We start from the raw sequence: 25392 nt of genomic DNA, 5'->3' as shown, positions 1-25392 counted from the left end.
AGCTGATATTTCATCACACACATTATTCGGCTAAAGAATAAACTGGAGGGAGCCAGGACAATTCAGTGAAGAAAGCAAGCTGACAGTTCTTGAATAAATGATTCATTATTCACTCAGCTTTGGCTGTTTAGTGCACTTGCCCTGACTCCTGAACAAAAGTTAGCTCGTTTCAAACCCTGCTGCATTTCTGTTTCTCTCCTGTGACCTAACACGACAGATGAAATGCTCATAAACATGCTTACCTTTTGAATTAGAAGTTCTGTCAAATCTGATTCTGTGAACTGCTTGCAGAAAATTCGTATCAGCTGCTAATTTTCATCCCCTTACATCTCAAATACCATTTGTGAGCTTTCTAACTCAATGTTATTTCAGTTTTAAAGCACTTCAGGAAAAACAATGTGGGATTACTTGGCAAAAGAGGCAGTTGTCTAAAGCGCTGTCAGAACAAGCACTTTCTTTTTAGCAGCCTCTCTCTTGCCTATTACCGCTCCTACCGGGCTCGTTACTGACTTGGACCTTTGGGCCAGGCACTGGAGAAATGACGTGCACAAAATCCTGATGTCCTGCAGCTAAACGGGAGCTCTCTGCTGCCTTTGGATGTAGCTCGGTGACTTGGCATTGGAAGCAGATACCCCTTCAACGTGTCAAGAGGTTGAAAACCACGGATGGAGGCAAGGACCGATTCCCTGTGTGCCGGTGCCAGGGAGAGCTGCAGCTCGGAGGTAGGCTGCCGTGCTGGAAAATGTTTGTTTCATACTGGGAGGAATGTCTGCCTTTCTGTGACACACATGTACCAAGCCAGGTCCCTATTCTTGAGCTGAAGGCAATTTTTAAGGGGTTGGGAAGTATCATGGATTTTGTGGAGTTTAAAATACTGTCATGGAAGTGTTCCAGTGGATGTGAATGAGGAAGCAAATGGGGAAATTTGAAACTTCAGAAGATTGTGCAGGAGCAAAGAGCTGCATGAAAAGAAGTGCAGCACCAGAGAGGGAATGGCGGAGCCCGTGCCTAGGTGGAGGGGGGAAATGGAGAGGTGGATGAGAAAACAATGTAAAAACTTATGCAAGATCAGGACTGAACAAAATACCGAAGCAAAGAAGATGATCCCAAATAAAATTCAGAGAAAGGAAAAGAAAGATTCAGAAAGGGGGCTGCACTCTGGACTCTGTGCTGTGCGGGCAAATGGGGCATGTTCCGTGCCAGCCCCTAAAACTTAGTGAAAATACCTGTGAACAGAGAGATCCAAGCTGCCAGGGGGAAACTTCACCCAGAGGGTTGTGAATGCATCCCACGTCATTGCAACAACGCTCACTTGCTGTTCTAGCCTCAGGCAGTGTTAGAATAACCACAGAGAGCACTAGCAAGTCTTAGCTTCAGTTTGGGTTGTTTTGCACAAAGAACTGTGTCCCTGTACGTGCTTATTCAGACTGGGAGGAAACATATAGTATAGATGGAAAACTTCCCTTTCATTGCTAATTTCTCCATCTGTTTTCTGTCTTTGCTTTGTTCGCTTGCAGTAGTGCGTGGGTGCTTGTCGGAAGAAGGGCGTTCCAGAGCCGTTGCACAGCTTTCCTTGGTAAACATGATTTGATAGTCACTTCAAGTGAGGCTTTTGCAGTAATTCTCGCATTTCATTCCTTTATACTCTGCCAATCCAGCTGAGTCCTGCGGCTCCTCTTTGTCCCTCTGGTATTCCAGTCCAACCCTGCCCCCACATGAATGCACAGAGAAGTATTTTTTCCAATTTTTAAAGCCGAGCAATTTTTATTTGTAGCTGTAAGTGGGTCCATTAGTGCCGGTCAGAGGAAAGCTGAAGAACATTTGGCAGATAATTGGGCCTGGGTCCATCAGAAGGTCTTGGTGCGGAGCCTGCTGCACTATGTGCTGGTGAAACATCTGTGTAAATAGCTCTGCAGCTGAGGTTTCATTAGAACTGCCCATCACGACAGTCCTCTTAAAGCTCTAAATACACCAGGGACTCCTCTGTGTCTACCCAACATAGCAAGCTCTCCACTTAGCGAGCCCTGTGCTAAAACTGGGGTCGTCTCATTTAGATGTTCCTGGCTGTAGGTGTAACCTGTGATTCTTTGTTGTAAGGTGCTGAGCTATAAAAGCCCCACTCTTCATAGCATCTCATTAGTCCTGGAAGAGGTGAGGCTGGGGATGGCATCCAGCTGTGTCCCTCAGCTGAGTATATAATTTTCGAGCCACATCTGGAAAGGGGGAGATACATAAATGGAAGCAAATGGTCATCTGTCACAGTGAAAAATGTCTTTTCCGGTAGGATTTACTTTGAAAAAAAGACTATACCTTTGGATGAGAGGAGGTAATTCTAGTGTTTGTGGAACTGAGTGACAGTTGGATATAATCTCAGACTCTTTGCCCAACTCTGTTCAAATTTTGCTCATTTTTAGCCTAGCATACCCATTCAGTTTTTCTGGGGCACCTCACCGCTGTCTCCTGCCTGACCCTGGTTTCCCCACGTGTTTGCCCAGCTCCACTGCTCACCGTGCTACTGTGAGCTCGTGCCTGCTGCTGGCTTGGGATGCTTCTGCATCTTGACATTTGTTCATGGCCTAATGCCACTGCGGCTCAGGGCTTGCTTCAAGAAACTACGTACTGTTTATTTACGTGACTGTCAGAGCCTTCCCTGAACCAGGGAAATAAACTTTCCCATGTAGTCTTTTAAAAACATTTAAAACTGAGAGAAGGTGCAAAACAGAACGCGGCTGGCTGAAACCCTTCTGCCTGATGCCTCTCTGAATCTCTTGTGTAGAGCAGAGGAAGTTCCTCCTGGGTCTCCATCCCGAGTCTGTTACAGCCTGGGCATTCCAGACATTCCAGCTCTTTGGCGTCACCCGTCAGGCTGGCTTGTTCTGCTCTTGTTATCGTCTGCACTCCTGCCCTCTCCATAAACGTGGGAGCGTGTGCCGTGCGGACAGGATCTCACTTCATTGTCCATCACCAAATACTGCACATAGTCGTGGTATGAGTCTGGGCTACAGAGCAGAGGTAGGGTTAACCACCCCTGCTGCTTAGTACAGGATGCTATTTAAAATTATTGTTGCATCACTAAGATCAAGTCAGAGGACTTGCCGTTTGCTTGCTGAGATGTGGATTGGTGCTGTACAGGATGAATACCAACCGAGTGGGGAGTTTTCAGACATGCAGATTTGTTTTGTGGATCATCATCTGTTCCTTCTGTGTGCCACTTAAACTGCCTGTTGTTATGCAAATCCCAGAATGTATTTATGAGTGCTCTCCAGGGATTTCAAATGGCATCTAATCTGGTTAGTAGATCCATTCTGCGAGAGACCTGTGTAACACATTCAGCTAAAGATGACATTGGTATTTTATGCGTTTGACTAGAGACAGAAGCTGTTTTATCCCATTCACGAAGCATTTCAATGCTCTTACTGACCTGAAACCCATGTAACTGCCAGAAAGAAGAATAAACACACAAATAAATGTGAACAAGCATGTACAACATATTTACAGCTCCTGACAGTGTCTGCATCAGAGTCACTGCAAACTGAACTCACCTGTTCTTGGGAATTAAGCAAGGCTGGGCTGAGTCTGTACCGGGATGAGAAACCTGTTGGAACAGTCGCTGTGACTCTGTAGATGGCAGCGCTTTTCCCTTCCTGAGAAATCCGTCCTGATGTCTGTCTGGAGCCCAGCCGACAGCACACCCCACCACTTCTGACCCTCATACTGGTTTCCAAACTTTAGACTGGAGTTTCTCACCAGGGAGTCACGCTGTGCCCCATTTCCCCTCGCACTGGGTTCAGCGTGTGGCCTCAGGTCCTGTCCGGTCCCTGCTCCACCTGCAGCTCTCCTGTCAGGGTTAGGTCAGCCCCCGCTTCCATTTGGCTCAAGATTTAGTTGGTTACTTGTTTTATTTGCAAACAAACATCGAGTTTTTCCTGGTACTACTGTGCCTCACGACTGAGGAGAGCTCCACGTAAACTGCTCTAAAGTCCTTTCGTTGTTTTCCCCTGAATTCTCTCTGCAGACCTGCCCTGGACAGGGGGATGCCCGTGGCACTTGCAGGAGCGCTGGGGCTGCCGGTGGCATCTCTGCGTGCCCGTGCGCCGTGGCCAGTGTCCTTTCCTGCGTCCTCCTGTTTGGCTGCTGCCTTCTCCTTAGGTGGGGGATGTCCAGTAGGAAACTGATGCATTTTTATCCTGTTTGATTAATATTATTATTTTCTTGCAAATAGGTCTTTCTACTGAACTTAAAAACTACACGTATCCTCTTGGAATGTTCCACTGCAAAAGCTTATTTCTAGCCAAAATGAAAAATGACAACACAGACATTTTGATCAAATGGCACATTTAGTTTCTGTTAGTTGATACAAATGTTTCTGATTTTTTTCAAATGCTGCATTAGAATTAGATTGAGGGACATTAACTCAAAAGTATCTTATTGAAATAAAAAATGTTAATTTAAAAAGTCTTTATGTTTTGACTCTAGAAATAAATTTAAAAGGCAAATGTCTTCAACAAAGCAGCATAAGTGTTTGAATAATTTTGATATACATGGAACGCTATCAAATTAATCTTTCATTTGAAGCCTATGAATATCATAAAATTTATAATCGTAATTTCCCCCCAGTCATGGTGCATTCTAGAGAGGCAGAGTTCGGCATAGTTCTGGTCTCCTGCTTCCACGTGGCTCTGGGCCGTGCGGGCATGCGGCGAGGTATGCGTGGCTTGGGGGAAGCACAGAGGGGCAGAAAGTCCTCCGCTTCCCTGCAACGTCTTCCCTTCCCTTTCCCCTTCCCTTCCCCACACACCACTTTAATGTTCCCTGTCAGTTGACAGATTTCAGGAGAGCATTAGTAATTAGGAACTCCACTCTCATCAAGGAAAATAATTAGCAAGAATGCATGCAGTTTACAAAAGCAGTTCAATTAAAGGGAATAACAAGCTTTTTACAGCAACAAAGGAAGGACTAAGTAGACCTCAGTGAGTAAATAAAGTTGTAATCAGTGTGATCAATTTAAAATCTGAGGAAGGCATGAATTGGATTGATATTCCAAAAGTCTAACGTGTGGTCTCATGGGACCGCAAAAGAAATCATTCTACGTTTTAGGGAGAATGCGACGCCTCATTAATTGTGAACAATGAGAAAAAAGTAAAAAACTGACAGATCTCATTTTGCTATAAATTTCTTTGGAAATGCGGATTTTGAGTAGTGTTTTCTTCTTGAGGCTTATGCAAAAATGTCTATGTTGTCTGGCTAATACAAAATTAAAGAAAGGTTTAGAAATGGATTGGCTGGCATTTTAACCATGATCCTTAAAAACCCCCTTCATCTGAGGGCAGCTGGGAAGCAACTTTGATGAGGGGGGAGGGATTTTTATCACAGGTAAGGCTGAGCGAATGGTATTTTCTGGCAGAAAAGGAGCTGTACAAAATGGTCAGGCATTATATTGCTGCGCGTGAGAACAGGCAGAAATTCATGGAGCCGGGGCCCCTCAGCTGCGTGGGTCCAGGAGCAGGGGTTGGGTTCTGCTTTTGCTACAGAACACAAGGATTTAATAATTTACTTTGATTAGTATTTTCATTCTTCCTCATTTTTCTAGTCTTTCCAGTATGCTCAACTTTTCTGCTCAGTATTTTTCAGTGGAAAAAGAAAAATCATTTGAGTGTCTTAAAATTGATGACTTACATGACATCACTGAATAAGCACCTCTGCTTACTGGATCTTTCCCTTTAGACAAGGCAACGCATCGTGGTGAGGCTCTGAGCAGTTAAGCGTACAAATACACCAGCCCACTCTGTCCCCCTCATCTCGCAGAGCAGCGAAACCTTGGCACGCATCCAGCGAGTTAGGTAGGCGAAACCTCCGTCTTGGAAATACAAGTTGGTTTCTTCTAATTCAATTATATTCTCAAGGTCTCCTCTTGCTAAATGTGGTAAAATTGTGTCTCAGCTGAAGAAAACAAATACTCCACGCTGTGTGCTGTATATCAGTCTCTTGTGGCACCCCAGAGAGAGATGGGGTATTCAGAGCAGACATCTGAGCAGGTAGAAGCAAAACATACCCTAATTAAAAATACAGCTGGATAAGAGCGTTCTGACTGGGGACACGGCACACTGAAATCTGGTGGGTAGGTGGTTGCATGAGCAGAGCGTTGACAGATGCAGAAGTGATGGTACGTGACAGGGCTTAGGAGACCCCGCTCCTCCTCTGGCCAGGCAAAGGTCCGTCTCCTGTTGGGAAACCTGGTGAAAACTTGCAGGAGAAACATAATTCTAAAGCTTGCTAGTGTTGCCTGGAGAGGACATGGCCTGCCTATGCACTGCCAGATTATCCTCTGTTGGATACAAGTACATGGCACCTACCAAAAAATGTGTTAGGCTTTGGAGACATCCAGCAAGGCTTGTTATGAGGATGCCCCGCAGTGGGAGTGTATCCGCAGTGAGCCGGCGTTACCGTGTGCTCACACTCATCTGGTGCTCCTGAACACGCCGCAAACCCACGCACCTTGCCAGCAAAGAGCTGGTGCTGCTCTTCCACCATGGGCTGGCCAGAGATGAAACGGGCTGTAACTGACTCCCATCAAATACGGAGGCAGCTTGAGAGAGGGTACTTCAGCGCGTACTTCTTCAGATTTTGGATTATTTTTCCCTACACCCCCCCCAGAGTATTATGAATGATTTTTCAAATTTAAGTTTACTGTTTATGTGAACCTTGTCTGTGAACTCTGCGGTAGCTTGTATCATAATGTGAAGGGTAACATGAAAATAACCTTTCCATAAATGAACGCTGAATGCTGGGGAGCACCTGCAGCATGAATGAAAAATCAGAGGTGATAGGGCTATTTCAGCAACTTCAAACTCCAACAAACCTCTTTGCAGCAGAGGAAAATGCTATATCAGAATCTCCCCATGCTGTTCTGTTGCACTGGAGAAGGATCAGCGTTTGCATTAAGTTCTCCAAAGTTTTGATAACCTTATTTCCCCTGAGGGAGTTTTCAGGCAGGATAATGTATAGCCCATTGTTGTATGTTCCAAATTCCATTTGTGAGAGATCAGTATTTTATTGCCAGACCAGCATTTAAAAATTGCTCTCTATTTTCTTAGCTTTGTGGGAATTTACGGCCCCCAGAGTGGAAAGAAAAGGATTTTTTGATAAGATGTAGGCTTGATTTTTATTTATTAGTTTTGATGGGAATCTTTACCCCACGGATTAATCTTGTTAGTTACAAAAAGTAGTTACTGAAAGTGCCCGGCTCTTTCCTGGAGAGGTGACGTAGCTGAAGCTCGCGGTGTGTGGCCTTGATCCCCAGGCACAGAAGGACTTTGCTCGAGTTGCAGGCACTCGTCTTCAGAAACGCCTGGTGATTTGAGTGCCCAGCCACCGGCATCGCGAGGCAGGCAGTTCCAAAGGCGAGTGCTCAGCTTTTCCTAAAAATAGGACCTCTTTGAGGCATTTCAAGTTTCCTCCTTTATTCCTCTCTTTATGCCATCCTTTAGCAGTTGCTGGGGCCAGCCGTGTATTATACTCTAATACCTCCCTGCAGGCTGCCTTTTGATTGACGATACAGTGCTTTCAGATCCCTGCTGCACCTTTTTGCTCATTCATGCCATCCAGTCAGTCCCTGCAGAGCTGGCTGTTCGTAGGGAAGCAGCCGGATGACGTGCCCCAGAAGCTGGAATTACCTCCTCCTCCTCGCGTCCCCAGCTGCCGCCTTTGCACCGGGCGTGCTCCTTGCCCTGCCGTGCTCTCGCGACTTACCTGCCCGCTGCTTTCTCTAATGCGGGATTCCAAAGGGCTGGCAGTCTCTAGGAGTTTGCATCCCTGCCTCGGCGAGGTCGGGAGGCCCGAATGTGTGAGCAGATGGGGTCCTGCTGGGCTGGTCCCGCACGTGCTGGGGTGCTGGGTGCCTGCGGCAGGTCGGGGCTGTGCTGGGGAGCTGGCCGCGTGCTCCCTGCGGCCGCCGGCCGGCTCCCTGCTGGGCTCTACCTTCCCGCTGGAGGAGGGGCATCAACTTGCCCACGGAGTTTTCCACTTGCTCTTTATTTACCGCAGCATCCATCACGCTGTCTGCTGTTCGCTGCTCTCCTGAAGGATTGAGGCTTTGGTGCGGATCAGAGAAATTATTCTTGGGATAGCGGTTTGGGCTGTGTGCCACTCCAACACAGCTGTGGTCTGAGAGCCTTTAAATGCATGGGTTCCTTTCCTGACGCATTAACAAAGAAACTTGCTAATTGCTGCTAATTAATCCTGTGTATGATTTATCACGTTTATGAGCAAAAGTACTATAACTTTCTTCCCCTCCTTGACAACTTGAGAACATTTAAGCCTTTTGTGTGGCTTGTTATATTTTCACGTTTCAAACCCCACAGTTACTGAAATACTTAGTAATTAGCTCGTATCCCTGTGATACTTGATAACTATATGGGTTTTTTTCTAGTCCTGTATTACTCCATGTATTTTCATGTCATATGGCAAATTAATTCCATTTCAATTTCTAGATTTTTCTCTGAGCACAGAGTCACGGTCCCCCTGAGGCTGGTCTCTGCCCACCTGGGGTGACATTTCCCTGCCTGTGCACACTTGTGCATGTTCCCCGGTAGCTTTCTGGTGAGCGTGAAGCTGCCGCCACGATCTGCTCCACCGTAGGGCGAGCAAGGAGGACTTGCAGGTGGTGGGCACCACACCGCATCGTGCTGCAGGAGTTCCCTGGCTTTTGAGGTCCCCAGAGTACCCTGGCTTTTTCCATGCCGAGAACTGTGTCGGTGCCCTTGCAGGCTACAGCCATGTCACGTTAGCCGGCACTTGTAGACTTTGCTGTTTGGTACTTTTAATTGTACGTCTTTGCCTGGAGGTGTCTCTGCTCATCTTTGCAGCTAATTTCAAGCAGAATCTCTTTTACATTCTGAACAGTCTGGATAAAACGAAGCTAACCAGAGTTTTGTGCCTGTGCTGTGGCTGGGAAGGAACTGCCGGTGCAGGAAATCTGATGAGCACAAGCTTCCTCTGAGTCCAGACATCAGCATTGGTGGTACGGTTAGATTTTTGGAGCTCCTGAAACAAAGCTGAGTTCTCAGGTTTTCTTGTTAGTAAATACAGAGTGTATATATTATTATCTTTAGCATTTTATGACCTTAACTTGCTGTCTGCTTGCAAGGAAAATACCCTTTTAAGAAGTGTTTTAGTCCAGCCCTTCTCCCCTCAAAAGCTCTTTTCTTCTAAACCAGCCATGGAATAGCAGCACTGGCTCTGCAAATGTCATTGGACTTGTTGCTTCTTGATAGCAACACTAGATAAATGGATCTTCCTCCAGGGGTAATGACAGTTTAAAAATGCCCTGTCCTGCCTCTACTTCCTTCATTTGGCAGATTTTTGGTAGTTTATATAATTTGGCAGTGATCCTCTGTCTAAACCATGTCCAACATTTCATGCAATAAACTTAATGGACTTTTCCATCTTTGAACAGCTGAATTCTTTCTGAGCAGCTGCTCTGGGTTATTAATGGCCTAATTAGAGTGCTGCCTTAGGCCTGCCACCGGCCTAGCAAAGACTTTTTTACATATTCCAGTGCACAGAAGCAAAGCGCTTCCAAATGATCTTGCTTAAAGGAAGGGAGCACCTACGGTTTGGATCGCAACAGCACAGCCGTGGAGGCTGGGGAGAACAAAAGGGCCGGTGCAGGCAGAGCTGTTGCGACAGCTGAACAGCAAGGTCCGACTTTTGCAAGGGGTAGGTGCTGAGACGTAGCCGGGCAGAAGTACTTCTGAATGGTGGCAGCGGCTCCATGCAAATTTTTTTGTGTTTTTTGGGGTGAGGGTTTGCCCAGCGTGCCCACCGCCAGCCTGGGGACTGCGTGGCGAGGCCGAGCTGTCAGTCCGTGAGTCCCTGCAGCCCTGGCAGGGAAAGGGGCATTTCTCTCACTACTATGTTTTGAGAAAATCTAAACAATTTTAGATTGTTTTTAAATTTTCATTGGAGGTTTTGTAATGAAAATAATCCCTCCGCCTGTGAAAAACAATAACATTGCCCTTTCCACCCAGCTTTGTGGTTTACTTCATCAATCAACCTTGCTTGGTAGTTCATTTCAAAGGAGCGCCATGACAGCTTTCTTGGGTGTGAAAATTGAAATTTCAGTTCTTGTACTTGCATACAGAAGTAACCTGGCATGTGTCCATTGGTGACTTAGTCCAGAGTGTCTCATCAGACCTTGATTCTGAGGGGAATAAGATTTCCAACTTTACTTTCTGGGATCATTCTGCGGCATCCACTTAAATTGCACTGTGCTAGAAAACCTTTGGGATTGTAAATTTGTTTACCAGACCTTTCTAGCAATCAGCATCCACTGGAAAAAAACCCTGAAAGGGAGTAAGAACAAATTCAAACGGTTTCCAAATCTCGTATTTAACATTCACGGTCGTGTAAATAGTTCTTCAGGTCCAAGTTGGAGCGCTTAGACCTCACCGAACAGACCTGCCTTCTGCAGACGAGGCTAGGAGGGATGAGAGGGAGAGAAAAAGCCTCGCTCAATTAGTCTGGAAGGGCCAGGTCCTCCGGAAGCCGTTTGGAGTGTAGTCTGTAAGGTAATCATGGGTTTGTGTTTGCGTAAGCGGATGCCAGAGGGCTGCTCTTTCCAAACTGCTTTTAAACCCAACGCATCCATGGTGCACACTGTAAATCCTGTTAGAAATAAATAAATAAAACCACCACCGAGTGATTCAGCTATCAGAATCTCAGACGGTTTTGTTTGTGTTATTTTCATTTGCCTGGGTAATCGAATTTGTTGGAATTAGGGGTTTGTCTGGATAATAACATTTTCTAACCCTCTGGAACAGAAGAGGGCTGTGGTGAATACCGATGTACGGAGTGCTGTATTGATTGGAATAAACTGGCCCTAGATAGCATCAATTACCCACTTGTGATGGATGTTTGCTTGCTGGCTGCCAGGTTTGGATTGCACAGTGTTAGCCGCCATTTCTGTCGGCTAGAAACACTCTAATGAAAATGTACCTCCGCCTTTGGGCATCTCTGGCACGCAGAGGAGCCCCGCAGCACCAGCGGCGCTGGGGAACGGGGCACCCTGGCATCCCTGTTGCAGCAAGGAGTAAACCCGCGCATTGGCAGCCTGTCAAACCTGTATCGATTATGGCGTTCAGCCCAAATGTCTGTGGCCACCCTACTTAGCGAATTGCCTCTTTTCTGATGTTCTTTGGTGATTACTAAAGTCAGACACTGCCGGATGTTTGGTGATGGAAACAAGGGCACCTGTAATGGTTTGCAAAGCACTGCAAGGCTGTTCCCCGACCTGGGCTCTTCAGGGTGAGCCTGGGGAGACAGATGACAAGTAGCGGCCGTAGTTTGTAAGTATGAGTGTAGATGATAGCTAAGCTGTGTCATCTTTGAGCCAAATCCTGCCCTGTTAGCAGTTAAGGATCTATAATGTTGATAATTTCTGTTCTTGTGTAGCTCTATGTGGAGATAAAAATGCATCAGCTACACTTAATTTTTCCCGTTTCCCTAGGGTTGTTCAGCCCAGGAGCAATTGGGGTGATGGTCCCTCGTGCTCAGGCACCTGATGCGGCGGGGCTGGAGCTGTTCAGCCCCGCCAGCTCTGCACACACAGGTGACCTCGCTCATGCCCACACCGAATTCCCAGGCAGGAGGGGAGCAGGGCTGGTTTGGTGGTCCCGGCCCCGCGGTCCAGCCATGGGGCTCCCCACCAGCTCCCTCCCATGAGTCTCCCCCAGCAGGAGCAGCCAGGGACAGCTGATCCTGGCAGGCTCAGAGCCTTTGAGGAGGGTTGGGCTTAGCAGCAAAGTGTGTTTTGTGCTGTGGAAACACCAGGGCAGCAAGGCAATACGGAAATTTAGGCTCATGTGTACGAACAAGCGATAAAGCTAGAAATGTGAGCGGGGCTTTGGGGTGTGATTATGTTGCATCGAGAGGACCAGAATTCATCCTAAAAGACAAACTGTTCCAATTGCATTACCTATTGTAGCTGCATGATCATCTGCAGGATAGATTGGGATTAGCATTGTAGTAACAACCTGCTGCTTAACATTCAGGCCTTTGTAATGCTTCTGTGAATTAAAGGAGTCGTCCTGCACCATGCTCTGTTCTGTCTGAGCAGACAAGAGTGGCAAAGCCATTAGCTTGGAGCATATTCGTTAATGTGGCATAAGCAGCTAAAGAAGATGTATTTATGCTCCTTCATTTGCAATTGATAATCTCAAGAGTGAGAGGTTGGTAATAAATTTTCTCACTGGGGCTTCTATCCCTCTGCTGCCCACGCTGCAGAAGGGAATAGACAGCTCATTTACATAAGATAATGAAACTGCAGCAAAATAGTAAAATTGCAAAGCAACTTTGTTTTAATAATGACAGATGCTTCTTAAACGCTTTAATTATGTCTCTCAGAGCAGTTTTAGCTAGGCCACAAAAAGGGAGAACTATGTTGCTGAAACACTTGGAATAAAACCCATTCCCTTTCCATAACTTGAAGTCTCCTCCAAATCAAACTTTTCTCCTTTGCTCAAATGTTGAGGGAATGCCTGTTTCAAGTCCTGAGAGAGAACAGAGGAGTCTTCACAGGCAGACAGCCCCCGTAGCAGTGGAGTGACGTGGGCTGTGGGCAGTGACATCCCGGCACTGGTGGGGGACTGCGTTTATTCCAGCTCGGAGCAAGAGCAGGAGGGACAGCAGCCCGGCAGGTCTGCGTGCTGCAGGTGCCAGAGCCTGGGTAGCTGCCATTTCTTGTGTTGTCCCACGTGAATTTTTGGAGGCAGCTGGGAGCAGCGGGGCTCTCCCCTGGGTTTGCTGCTTGCTGCAGTCCCAGAGGGGTGAGTGCCCTGATGCTGCTCGCAGCCCTGCCGGCTCTCACGACAGGAGAGCAAACCATGGGAATAGCCCCGTGGGCTGGTTTCCCTCTGCTCCCCGGCACCGAGGAGCGCACGGGGCTGCCTCCGACTCTGTGAGAATGGTGCAGATCTCCACGGTTAATGGTACCCGCAGTAACAGTGGTGGAAGCAGTAGCCTAAACTTCCCTGAGCAAAATTCACTGTCAAAGTGTAGCAGACACTTTGTTGTGAAGAGGCAGGGAATGGTGCATCCAACAAAGCGTAGGGAGAAAGATAAACACATTAATGGAAAAAAAAAAGCCGTAATGTGAGTAAACAGCATGCATATAGAGAATGGAAAGAGATTCTGGGCAGCAGGGGAAGATGAAAATAAGCGAACTAGTGCTGAAGGGTAGAAAGCCTAAAAGGATGGGATGGTCTGCGCCTGAAATCTTTCTGCAGCACACTTTCGGTCTTTTTTGCAATGATTCATCTAACCCTCTACTCTGCTGTGTGCCCCCTTTCTTCCTGTAATGATCCCTCTTTCCCTTCGGCTGGACGTCATGTTCTGGTTCCGCCTGCTTCCCTTAATGCCCACGAAAAGAAGCTGCTCCAGACCTGGTACTCCTTTCAGCCAGTGCAGAGTATCTTTGGGGTTGTGAAGTATCGCCTGTATCACAGTCACTTTGCTAATCTACAAAAACCATTTCAAGGCACATTATATACAGAGCCCATATGTTACTTTAGTGCTGCCAAAAGAGTTCTTGTTTACTAAGATCATGCTTTCAGTCGGTGTTCGGAGTGTACTAAATAGCACCATTGATACTACTTAAAATAAAAGGTGTCAGCACCCTGTCTGCCCCAGCAAATTGCTCAGCACTTTCAGCTCTAAGATGTCCCTGGGCACTAACGCCTCCAGCTGAGCTGCTCCTGCTCGCTCGGTTTGCGGTGGGGCCTGATTCTGCTCCAGCCCTGGCCCATCCTTGGAGTTCTCTGGTGTTCTGAAGACCGCTGTTGTGTGCGTCCCCCATCTCCTGGGTGCCTTGGGGAAGAGTAGCATTAGGAAAGTTGTTCTTAGGTTGGGATGGGGGGGTTGTTTGTTTTTTTTTTTTTTTTTTAAATGTTTTTAATGTCTGGAAATGCAGAGGAAAGCCAAAGCCGTGGGTCTGTAGCTGTCGATGCCGTTAACATCTGGTAGAAAAGCAGGCAGAGAGCCTGTCCCTGTCGCCAGGCCCAGCTGGGAGTGCAGCAGCATCCCTGTGGCATCCCGTGCCACTGTGCTGGCCTGGTCTGCCGGCCCGGCGCTGGCGGTGCTCAGCCCAGCCTGCTGCTGACAGAGCCGCGCTCCTGCTCTCCTCCCCTTCCTTCCTCCTCTGGCTGGGACATGGCTTTTAGTTTTCCTGGTGTCTTCTGCTTTGTTTCTTTTCCTCTTTTTACCTGAGCTCCCGTGAGCTAGGTATCCTGCTTTCTGAGCCAGAATCCCAGATTTTTCTAGTTAAAAGCAGAACATTAACATATGACCTTGGCCCCATGGCTGGTTTGGTATTTCAATTTCTCGTTGAAAATATCAGAAACAGAAGTTGCACAGAAATTCTTGAATGAAAATGTCACCAAATTCTCCCAAATGCCACAAGCGGGTTTGGGTTCAGGCTGGGTGTCTAGCAAAGGCTCGGGATAGGTTTTGGTTTGTGCCGGCTGCTGTGCCATCTGCTCTGCCGTGAGCTGCCCAACTCACTTTTTCACCAGGTTTCACCTCCTGTTGCTGTTGCCCTCTGGTTCTGCAGGGCCCAGCCTGCCCCGTCCCCACTTCGTTGCTCCCGGAGAGGGGGGATGGGGGGGTCTCCCTCTGGAGGAGGCTCCGTGGGTCCCTGCTCACGTCCCCCGTGGTGCGAGGCACTTCAGTTTCTCACCTGTGGAGCGAGAGATGGAGGTGGCTCACCTGCGTGCTCAGCAAGCTCGCTCGAGATGGCAATAATGCCACTTCTGAAAATCACATCAGGATCCTGAAAGGCTCTCGATGCCCGAAAGGCAACGGCTTTTTCATGTGCTAAGTTATTTTATTATCTGTAGTTACAGCTCCCTGTTTCCATGGTTCTTATGGCCTGTATGTTACCAACACTTACCCGGTGGTTCTGACGCGCGATGACTTTCTCTCGGTGTGTTAAACCCACCATGGAGTAGTGCATTAGAGGAGAAGCTGGATTTCCTGCTGCCCTCATTCTCCCTGTTCCATCCCCCAATTGCCATTAAGGAAATCAGGTGTATTTTGCTTATGAAAACATTTAGGTCCAAACTTGCCTGAGTCCTTCCCAAGTGACAAAGTTTTGGTTCGTTTGAGGGAAGAGGAGAGAGTTGGTGGCCGTAGCTGCTGGGGGGAGAGCGGGAGTGCAAGGGAGGTCGTGGTGGTTCATGTCGGCTGTCCTTCCCTGCGAGCAGACATGGGGATGCATCAGGGCTCTGACATCCGGGGTCAGGAGAACACCTGCTCGCAGATGTACAATTACTGCTCTAAAATGGGATTTTGCTGGAAGAAATACAGGTTAAAAATTGTTCTCTCTGCTGAGCTGAAAATCTAAAAAGTCTGAAGGTGCCTGGATGGAACAGGGTGGTGGGAGACGGGTCAGAGATATGCCTCTCTCACCATTTCCCGATTTTCTCCCTCTTTTGCCCAGAGGGACTAATTGGTGCTCAAAGGGAACCGATCTCCTTTTTTATGAGTGAAATCTGTTGTCTGATTAATTATTCATTTGTAGCATGATTGGCAGCTCTGCGGTGGTGGGTTCACAGTCGGTAAAGGGTGATCTGTTGACTGACAAGGTTAATTGCTGCCTCGCGTTGCTGGTGGTAACGATTTATGTTGACAATTCCTGGTATTTCTAGCGCAGACGGAGGTTTGCCACTCAGGGTCAGCCAGCGCTGCCCCGTCCTGCCCCGTGCTTCCCTCGGCAGACGGGAGCAGCCGTTCCCTTGCTGCAACCCTTGGCACGTGGGAAGGGATTTCGTTCCCGGAGCAGGTCTCACATGCTAAGTGATGTTGAAGAAGCTTTGCAAAGGCTTCAGTTGGTTTTACCTTTTTCCCCCCTTCTTCTTTTTGACACTTTCTCTGCATATTGATCAGGGTTCAGAATATAAAAGTGAGACTCGGCTCTGCTCTGAAAGTCCCTGCTCAATGGGAGCGTCAAAGCTGCAGATGACCAGGGGGCTCTAGTGAATAGAGATGAGAGAGATTTATGAGGGTGACCCTTAAAAATAATTACAATGGGAAAGAATCGTCTTTTAAATCTCAGCTTACAGGAAACGGCAACTTCTGGGGATTATTTAATAAATGCAGCACTGCAGTGCCTAAAATGCCAGCCTGCCACCCTAAACACGTTTCCAGGGCAATGCCCATCTCTTGCAGTGGAGGAGAGGAGGGCTTTGGGGAGCGAGGGCTGGGCCAGCTGTCCCCAGGGCTCTGCCCCTGCTTTTAGACTTTCTTTTACTGTAGCCTCGAATGGCACAGCTCCAATCCCTCTCATCGTTTCCATCCCAGAAACCACAGACATTTTCTCCCTGCCTCAATATAATAAAGCAGAGTCATAAAGATTTCAGACTAATAAACATTGGCCTTTAGGGTGCTTTCAGCTTTTATCAGGCTAATAAGATTTTTGACTTACATCGAAAGGGAAAGCAGGTAAACAGAGCTTTTATGAACCTTGAAGCCCGCTGGGGACCTGTGGTCCTGTCGGAGGGGCTCGGGTTCTGGCACCTTCCCGTAATGAAAAGCACACGCAGCCTCCAGGCAAACCACGTTGGGAGACCGTGTCTGCAGATGGCTCTGCATGGAGCATCTGGACTTACTCGTTTGTCTGACACCAAACTTCCCGTAGGCAGGCGAGGACAGGGAGAGTTACGCTGTCTGAGCCTCCTCGTCCGTCTTACCCCCCCGATGGGGATCTGTCCTTCCTCTCTGTGCGTTGTGGGCAAGCCCAGCATCACCGCTCCTCAACGCGCACGCGTCCCCTCGGGCAAGCAGCACGAGCAGCTCTTCTGGGGTGATTGGGCTTCGTGGTCAGTTGGGGTCGGTTTTTTCACTGGCTTTTTCTGGCTGATTATCAGGAGAGACCGGGGGTGTCATTTTAAGCAGCTTGGGTTTAGGTATAAAATTTCAGCAAGGAAGAAGGGAGCTGTTCAGTATAAACAGGCATAAACATTATTTTCTAGAAATTATTTTTTATTTAAATTTAAAACCATATTACTTCATACAGCAAACTGTGCACTTTGATATATCACAGTGTCTTAAAAATGAAAATAATCAGAATTTTTTCTTTTTTCTTTTTTTTGGAAATTTTATTTACATCAGCCTAGAATGATCAGCAAGTAACACAGTTACTATGAAACCAAAATTGTTACAAAATGTTTACAAAAAACTATATTCATAGAAATTCTGCATGTCCACAAAGGAAAATCCCCTGAATGTCACGGAGACTATTTTTTCCTTTTTTTTTCCCACTCTTTCCTGTTTTTTTTTTCTTTTGTGTCTTTTTTTGAGAAACATGTCAAAGTAAGGTACAGACAGCAGAGGGCTTGCGATGCCGATGCCCGGCCTGCCCCGATCACCCCCCGGTGACACCCGTGCAGGGGGTGCCGTCGCAGCCCGCAGTCGCTGGGTGTTGGGCTCGGGGTCTCGGCGCAGTTTGGCTGCGCGTGGCTCAGGTTAGCGAGCGCCGGGTGCCAGGGCCCACGGGGTCCCTTTGCAGTGACTGTCCCAACCAGCCGTGCCGGCGCCCAGGTGAATCCTGCTCCGCAGAAGCACCCACCGAGGAGGGAGCAGTGGTCACCCAGAGCTGGAGCTGGTTCCCCTTCGCAAATTCCATCTCTTTTGGATCTGCCATCTCGACATCGTACCCAACACGTGCTGTTGGTTAACTCCAAACAGAAAAGCAACCCCAAAGCTACCTGCTGTGTGTCCCTGCTCTGTTTCGCAGGAGAGCTGGAAGGAAAAAGCAAGTGATAAAGGAACAGTGAACTGAGGTGACAGCAGTTTAGATACAGTTTAATAGCCCAAACCTGTTTTTTTCTTTATTTCCTCCTCACTTTTTCAGTCCCTCTGCCCACCAAGCGAAGAAAGGAACTGATTTAAACAAAGTTGGAAGTCAGATGATTTCTAAGACGTGAGTTGCCGATAGTCACAAACAGGTCCCAAGACAGCTCGCAGAAGGCTTTGAGGCTTTGTCATCAGGCGTGTCCCTTCCGAAGTCGCCCAACACATCACCGCAAAGTGTCAGGCTCGTTGCTGCTCCTCTGCAGTTAAGCACCGCATGGCTTGTGGGCTCCCGCGCTCCCCAGGATGAAGGCAAGGAGTGCACGGGGAAACGGGAATACGGGAGAGACTCAGCAGTGTGGCGATAGCCCGGATTACCCCTCGTTCTGGGGGGAGCTGCCCCTGGGTTAGAGGAGGAAGGCTGAGGGCTGAAACCAGCTCAGCTCCCTCGGCTCTCGGAGGGAAGGGGGGCAGCGGTCCCGGCCGGGCTGGGGGCCGGGCAGCTCCCCCAGCTCCTGCGTGGTTTTCAGCAGTGCAGAACATTTCCTTCTTGTTAAATATCAGATGTTTGAATGATTGAGATTTAATCATAAAACCATATGTAGATGCATGACGTTAGCTGCTATTTCATGGCTGATTTACGGTCAGTGCGAGAGGGAAGGGAACGGGGTAATCTGCAGGGTTTGGTTTTGCTGGCAGATAGCACCAGTAATTCCAGATTCTCACCTGTCACTCAGGTATGTTTGTGAGTAAAATCAAATCAAACTGGTATCAAAGATGAATAAATGGGATTTATGGTATTAGTGATATTTAGTTATGGAAAAAAATTTGCCAAGAAGCAAAAGGAATGCTATTTTCTGTGATATTTTACTTTCTCTGGACATTTAAAGCCAGATTCAGCTTTTGTTTTTATCTTTGCCTTCATTGTAACTCTTTCTAAGAGTTTAGAAATCTGTAAAAGAAACAAAATCTACTGCTCTGGCAATCCTAAGGATTTGTAAACAAATACAGAAAGAATGTGGTTAGCTTTGGGAAACAGACCCATACTTCCAATCTGTCCTCTGCTGTAGGTATTTGTTCAGCAAACAATTAAGAATATGATGCCCGTTGGCAGCTTTCACCCCTAATTTTTCATGATTTGTAGGAAAAGGTGAAAATTTCACATAAATTCTTTGTATATGTTTACTTGAGTCAAAATATGACAAATTACTTTGTTTTGGGTCACTACGTTGCTTTTTTACATCAGGGAAAAAACAAAATAAGGACAAATTCTGTGACTGGAGGTGGGGGGGGGAGCAGCTATCTTCCCTGGAGCTAATTTGCTAATTCTGATCAGCTCCAAAGATAACCTTCCTAACTGCGCCTTGGAAAGAAACAGGTGGGAAAAAAGATCTGAAATCGGCTACAAACAGGTTTGTTCCTTTGGGCGAGGATAAAGTTTCCAGAAGGGCCTTGCAGCAAGGGGAGGGCAAACTGGGTCAGTTCAGCTGCTGGTTCCTGCGGCGGCCGTGGCACCTCGCTGTCACTGTCACCCTTAGGTGTGCAAGGCAGGAGGCTGCTCTTTTCTTCAACACCAGTGTTTAAATCGGAGCTTTTAAGCACCTTTGCGTACTCTCCATGTGTTGTTCTGGGTTACAATGGGCAGGGCTATTTCTGGTTGTTTCATTTCGTAAATTAATCCGCAGAGTGGCCCGCTGGCCACCCGTGCGGTTCCCCACGGGGAGATGGAGCTGAGTGATGTTACTCGAGCGTTACTTTAGGTCAGCAGAGGGGTCTTTGGTAATTCTGACTAAATTCATCTGCAGGACCAGCCTTCTGGGTTAAGCAACCTGAAAATAAGAACATGGTTCATGGAAGATTTCTTAAAAACATTTTAGTGTGTGTTTGCTTAAATCACGTGGAGATGCTGCCTGAGGGGCTGTGGTTCACAGGGCAGAGCAAGAGGGGTGTCAGGTTTGGCTCGCACAGTGCTGCTTGTCCCAGGCCAGCCCTGGCCCTGCAGGCTGAGACTTGCTCTTTCGGGTCTCTGATGCCATGGAGAGCGTTTAGTCCTAAACCAGCCGTACAGCCTGGTCTGAGTGCGAACACAGCAGAGCTGCGTTCAGCGCTGCTGAATTTCATGGAAATCGATACCGTTCGGCTCTTGGGAACAGCTCTGCTCCTGCCGCTGCTGAAGCCTGTGGACTCGGCCGCTTTCCGTGCTTCTTTGCAGGAGAGACTGAGCTTTGTGGAGAGAGTGAAGGAGCTGAGGACCTGGAGATCACGGTGTCACCCTGGGCACGGGCTGGAGTTTGGCACCGGGTGTGAGGGTGGTGTCGCTCAGGGATGGCAGTAGCTCCGTGCATACCATGCCATCCCACCCCTGGCCAGGAGTTCTGCTCCGTTCAGGCTTACTCGCCCATTTGTAGTCAGATGTCTTGGATCTGCTGATGAACGTGTGTGTTGCCTTCTCCCACCACAGCCCCGCTGGACTTCCAGCCACGGGTGGCCGCGGCCAGCACAGCCGTGAGGTTCTCTGCTTCGAGAACCAGCACAGCCTTGACCATCACGGTGCTTCACAGGTACCTTTCCCTTTCCTGGACGACAGATCCTAAACGTGCTGTATATGTCAGTGTGGAATAGATGGTTGCACAGGCGGCTGCTCAGCTGCACCTGACAACGTGTTTCTTTTATTGCCATGCTAAAGAAGCCTTGCTCAGGGGCTCCTCCTTACCCGCTGAGGGTCAGTTTGGCTCAACTCTGTTTCGCCTCCATGTGTTTTCAGTATGTAAACATCAGACTCCTGGATGGTAGTGTGTTTGGACTCCATGAGGCCTGTAGAATCTAAGTGTTAAAAAAAAAAAGGAATGAAAAATAACAAAAACAAAACAGAAAAGCCCCAAGACCCGTGTTACAGTCCGTGCTTTGAAGTTTTTGCTTCTGTGCCGGTGATCGATGCAGCTGTGTTGTAAAGGCCTTGTTCTTGAAATGAACCAAACCAGGCTTTTTTTTTCTGTTTTTTTCTTGTTTTTTTAATCCTTTCTTCCCTAGTTAAGAGTGCATCCAGCCTTGTCTGCTGCAGTTCCTTCCCTCCCGCCCCCCCCGTTCCCATTCCCTAGGGAAACACAGGTGCCAATCCAGTGTTGCAGGTCATGTTGTCCTTCCCTGGCAGCCTTCGGTCGTTGAACGTGTGCATGTTGATCACGGCGTCTGTCTTCACCATGACGGGTGGCTGGGGCTTGTGTTTGACCCGTCGCTGGCAGGTGAGCGACAGCCGGATCTCATCGGCCACGGCGCTGCAGAAGGAGCGCTGGGGAGAGCAGGGACAAAAAGCACCGTTACTCCTGGCAAAATGTTCTGCTAACCTCTCAATGAGCTGGAGGATGCTGAAACTAGGCTCTGCGGAGGGCGAGCATGAGGTTTAGGCTGCATTTAAGGTATCAGCTGTGCTTAGTGGGACTTCAGTGATGCACGGGCGTCTGGTTGACCCCTCTCTCCTTTGGCAAGAATTGTACCTTTGACACAATAAACCCTGCAAAAGGCAGAGCTGTAGGCAGCCGTTGGAGTGCCGGTGCTTTGTGTGATCCCTGCTGGGGGTCTGGTAGATTTATCTGCTGGGAATCAGAGGGCTATCGAAGCCTGCTGGGCTTGCTAGTGGGCAGTTTTCCTCCATCTATCTAGTCCATCACACAGGCAGCTTGCTTTGATTTCTGGTCATGCACACAAATGCACTTTCCACTTATTGTACCATGACACGCAAGGAAGAGGGTAAAACATAAAAGCAGTCCTCTTGTTTCATGAGCACTAATCAGCCACTGCGGGTGGGATGGGCCGTTAGTATAGGTGTTGTGAGAAGTTGATAAAATAGCATGAGGCTTCCTGGTGGACCCTGCCCAGTTCCTTGAGGCTCTTTGAACAGGAGTGGGGAGAAGAGATGGAGACGTCACGTGTGTACGCATTACACCTGGAATATGCTACACGATTGCATGTGATAGTGGCGAGTGGATGTAACAGCTCAGAAAGGTCCCTCCCAGGGACCTCTGTCCATATTTTCATGACTTATGTGTCGCCTTGCTCAAAATTACCCTGCAACTGTTTACTAGTCTAGTTTCTGCAGCAGCAGATGACCCTGATCAGAGTAGACGTGATTTTCCCCCTGACCTTAGGCTGTCAGAGCGGGACAGAGCAATGAGCCTTAGGGGATGGCATTTCGGGGATGCTGCGTTTCAGCCCTCGAGCTGCGGGCACTTGGACGTCCAGGCAGCAGGGGCAGGGCTGAGTCCCGCTGCCCGTCTCCCTGCCTGTCTCTGGGGTCAGCGTGCAAAATCCTCAATGGCTGGGCTAGTGGTGGTGCAGGGAGACGGAGGAAATCAGTACCTGCTCACGCTCTGCTGTTTTGCGCAGCTTGTAGATGAACTCCACCATGGCCACGAAGACGGACAGCACCAAGCCTGCGGCCAAAACGATGAAAATCCCACCGATGTTTTGGATGCCCAGAGCGCTGGCCTCCTTGTTCTCATCTTCAGGGCAGCCATTCCCTCGCCACCACTTCTCCTTCATTACGTGGAGCTTGTCCTCCTCCTGGAGCTGGAGGATGGCAATGGTGATCTTGTCCCTGTACGGTGACCCTGGGGAGGGGGAACACCATTACACAGAGGGAAAGTGGGACAAAAAAATCATGCAAAGCAAGGAATGTGTCTGCGCTAAGCAGGGCTGTTCAGACCTCTCCTCAACAGGCAGGCAGCATAAGCTTTGGTATTTGGAAATTTGCTGTTGGGAGTGGACTATCTTAATCCCATCGGTTGTATTTGCAGTAGCTAGCCCCTCTCCCAGGCTACCTACAGAAACCCTACTGCTGTGACTTACCCATGGGAGTCCCAATCCCGTAGCCTTTGGAATCGATGAGCCCCCCGATCTGAGTCAGGTTGCAGTTCCTCTGGGTGATGTATTCGATGGTGGTTGACTCCATCAGCAGGGCGTAATCGGCTGTCAGGGTTCGCTGGATTCCTTCCTCATTGTTTTTAACAAGTGCTGTGGGCTTGCTGCTCATGAAAGCCCACATTTTTTCAAAGGTGGAAATTTTGGATTTCTGGAAAAATGACACACCCCACCCCCAAAGTAAAAATTAGTCCTCTATTTGCTGAAACCTCATGTCTTTGCAGTAAATGATAATACCAGCTTGAGAACACATCACATAATGGAACTATTACCAATGTGACCTTGTCTTAAATCTCTCCACTTTCACTGCCCAGCATCGTTTGGCTTTGCGTTGCCATAACAAGGGACAAGTTCAGCACACTCCCTGTTGCGCAGACGCTCGGCACTCACAGCTCCAGAGACCTTATCCTGGAGGTGGGACCGAGCCGTGCGCTCCCTGCAGTGAGGTACAGCGAGACCCTGCCTTGATGCCCTGCAGCATTTGCTAGTGTGACAGGCTATCACTATATCTGTTTAAATGTATTAGTTTCCTAACCAGAATTTTGTTTATCCTGTAATATTTCTGCACAATGAGAGAAGACAGAGAACATTTCAGAGGGCATGTTTTTCTCTTTGGCATGCACTATTATATTTTTGTCTTTCCTCAAGCATCGCAAGGAAACGTCTCCTCTGAGATATGTGCAACTGCCAAACAAATTTAACATATCCACGTAAACAGAGGCATAGAAAATATTCAAGAAGATTGTCTTACGGCTAAAAATAAACATAGATATTCTTTCACTATCAGCAGGCATTCTGTTGAAAAAGGAGGGAATATGTTTTCTAGCTTACTATTCATGTGAATGTTTTCTTCTTCTTCTAGAAAATGCGTTGGGTGAGAAGAAATGGTTATTTCATGTCTTTCCATAACATTTGAAATACACCACTTATCTATGACCACCTTCCGAATTGTCTCTATGTAGGTTGTCACAAAAGACATAACTGTCTTCAGTTTAGAAAGACTCCCCAGGAAAGGCCCATCAGCTTTCTCTTGAGGTACCTCCTTGGTTGGTCACTGCAGTTGGGTGAAGGTAGCTCTCATCAACCCAGCTCTATACAGCCAGCTGAGCTCTGGAGAAGCACTTGGATACTGAGGCTTGTGTTCGTGCTTCTGCCAGCTCCTTATGTGCCATTCTTTTCTGCCTAATTTCTTGTTTTTCCTGGGGCTCTTTTTGCCTTCTTATTTTATAAGAGGCAGCTTAGCCAAAAACTCCTCCTCCCTGCTACTGCTTAGCAAGAGCCTGAAGCTGGCTGATAAGTTGGAGGGGCTGGTAAGTCTTTGTGCTTTGCCTTGAATACGGGTAACTGCCCACCTGCAGCTGCACGAGGAGTCGCTGGGACAGAAGCTGCGCTGTCGGGTTTAGCTGTTGTTTATCTCCGTTTCAGGCTCTGTCCTTCCGTAAGAAAGCAGGAGATGGAGCCCCAGCCCATCCCAACTGCTGCTATCGCATCTCCCCCTCAACCTTTCAGTATCACCCAAAATGTGCCAGCATAGGTTCTTCTGATAAAAACACTATGATAACGGTAAATTAGCTAAGAAAAAAAGTCCCTCGTAAGGTTTTATATTTCAAATGCTTTACCTGTCCACCTCCTTTTTTTCAGCATGTTTAACAAAAGTTAAACAAAAGCTTAACGCCCCAAAGTTGGTTAGCGTAGCGCAGTGACAAAGGCTGTTCCTCTGTCTTTAACCCGGTGCGCTCATTCTCCCGACTGAAATACCCACGGACTCATTTCTTCTCAGTTAAAGCTCTTGCTTGTTATAATCCACTTGATGAACGTGCAGTAGTGGATGTGCCGGAGCAAACTTCATTCAAGAGGCAGGATAATCTCCCTCATTTGAAAATCTGGGCCAGTGCCTGTAAGGTAGATTTGTGGCATCTATCAAACCTCAAAGAGCAGCAAGAAATGTAGCCTCCAAAAGGATTATTAAATATCTGTGCATTACAATGGGTAATTGAAATGAATAGCATACTCCACTTGCTGATAACGACTTGTTTAACATTTATATAGTTCACATCAGAGGCCTCTGGGTTCACTGCCTCTCCTTTTCTCTCCTTCTCTTCCTGCATTTAATGCTCCTTGGGTGTTGACACAGAGCTCTTAAACAACATCAGTGTTCTCCCAGTTTAAAGCATAGAGCAAAATAAACTGGCAAAAAATCAATAGGCTGCATTTAGTGAAGCTAATAGGACTTGCATGAGGCATTGTAGCTCTTCAGGCAACTTAAATTACATGAGACAGGGTTCCCTGGAAGAGAAAAAACCACTTTTCTCTTCCTAAATCACTGCTTCTGACCGGCTGAAAGGACTTAATCGTGTTTTGAAATGCCAGGAGGAGCCCAGCTTTCCCTGCCCCGGCTGTGCTGCTTTGAGCCCCCTCCGGGCGTCCTGGGTGGGGGGCACCCTCTGTGCTGGAGCACACCGGGGCGAGGGCTCGGCACAGGCCGGAGTTACCTGTCGCCGCTTCCCAAGCCTAGTGAAACGGCCGAAAGAAAGACCCGGCAACACGGGGCTGAGCCCCTTGGCGGGGAAGGGCTGTCCCCCCGCAGCAAAGCGCTGCTGGCTGCGGTGGCCTCATCTCCCCCAAAGATAA

General features: G+C 48.0%; 1 protein-coding gene and 1 long non-coding RNA gene across 2 annotated transcripts in view; one reads left to right on the top strand and one right to left on the bottom strand.

Moving 5' to 3' along the window:
• Positions 1–7095: 7095 nt before the first annotated feature.
• The window catches only part of LOC142604786 (uncharacterized), a 229422-nt gene continuing 211125 nt past the window's right edge, over positions 7096–25392 (top strand). The window contains exon 1 of the long non-coding RNA XR_012838626.1: positions 7096–7404. This is a non-coding gene — a long non-coding RNA (uncharacterized LOC142604786). The remainder of the gene's footprint in view (positions 7405–25392) is intronic.
• Positions 17014–25392, bottom strand: part of GRIK3 (glutamate ionotropic receptor kainate type subunit 3) — a 121914-nt gene continuing 113535 nt past the window's right edge. The window contains exons 14-16 of the mRNA XM_075773749.1: positions 22690–22912; positions 22201–22451; positions 17014–21133 (exon numbers count right to left, since the gene is read on the bottom strand). Of these exons, the coding sequence (XP_075629864.1) occupies positions 20939–21133; positions 22201–22451; positions 22690–22912 (669 nt within the window). The 3' untranslated portion in view covers positions 17014–20938. The remainder of the gene's footprint in view (positions 21134–22200; positions 22452–22689; positions 22913–25392) is intronic.

Source organism: Balearica regulorum, chromosome 22 (genome assembly GCF_011004875.1).
Source record: "Balearica regulorum gibbericeps isolate bBalReg1 chromosome 22, bBalReg1.pri, whole genome shotgun sequence".
NCBI classification, from domain to species: Eukaryota; Metazoa; Chordata; class Aves; order Gruiformes; family Gruidae; genus Balearica; species Balearica regulorum.
This window is presented reverse-complemented; position numbering and strand designations above follow the sequence as displayed.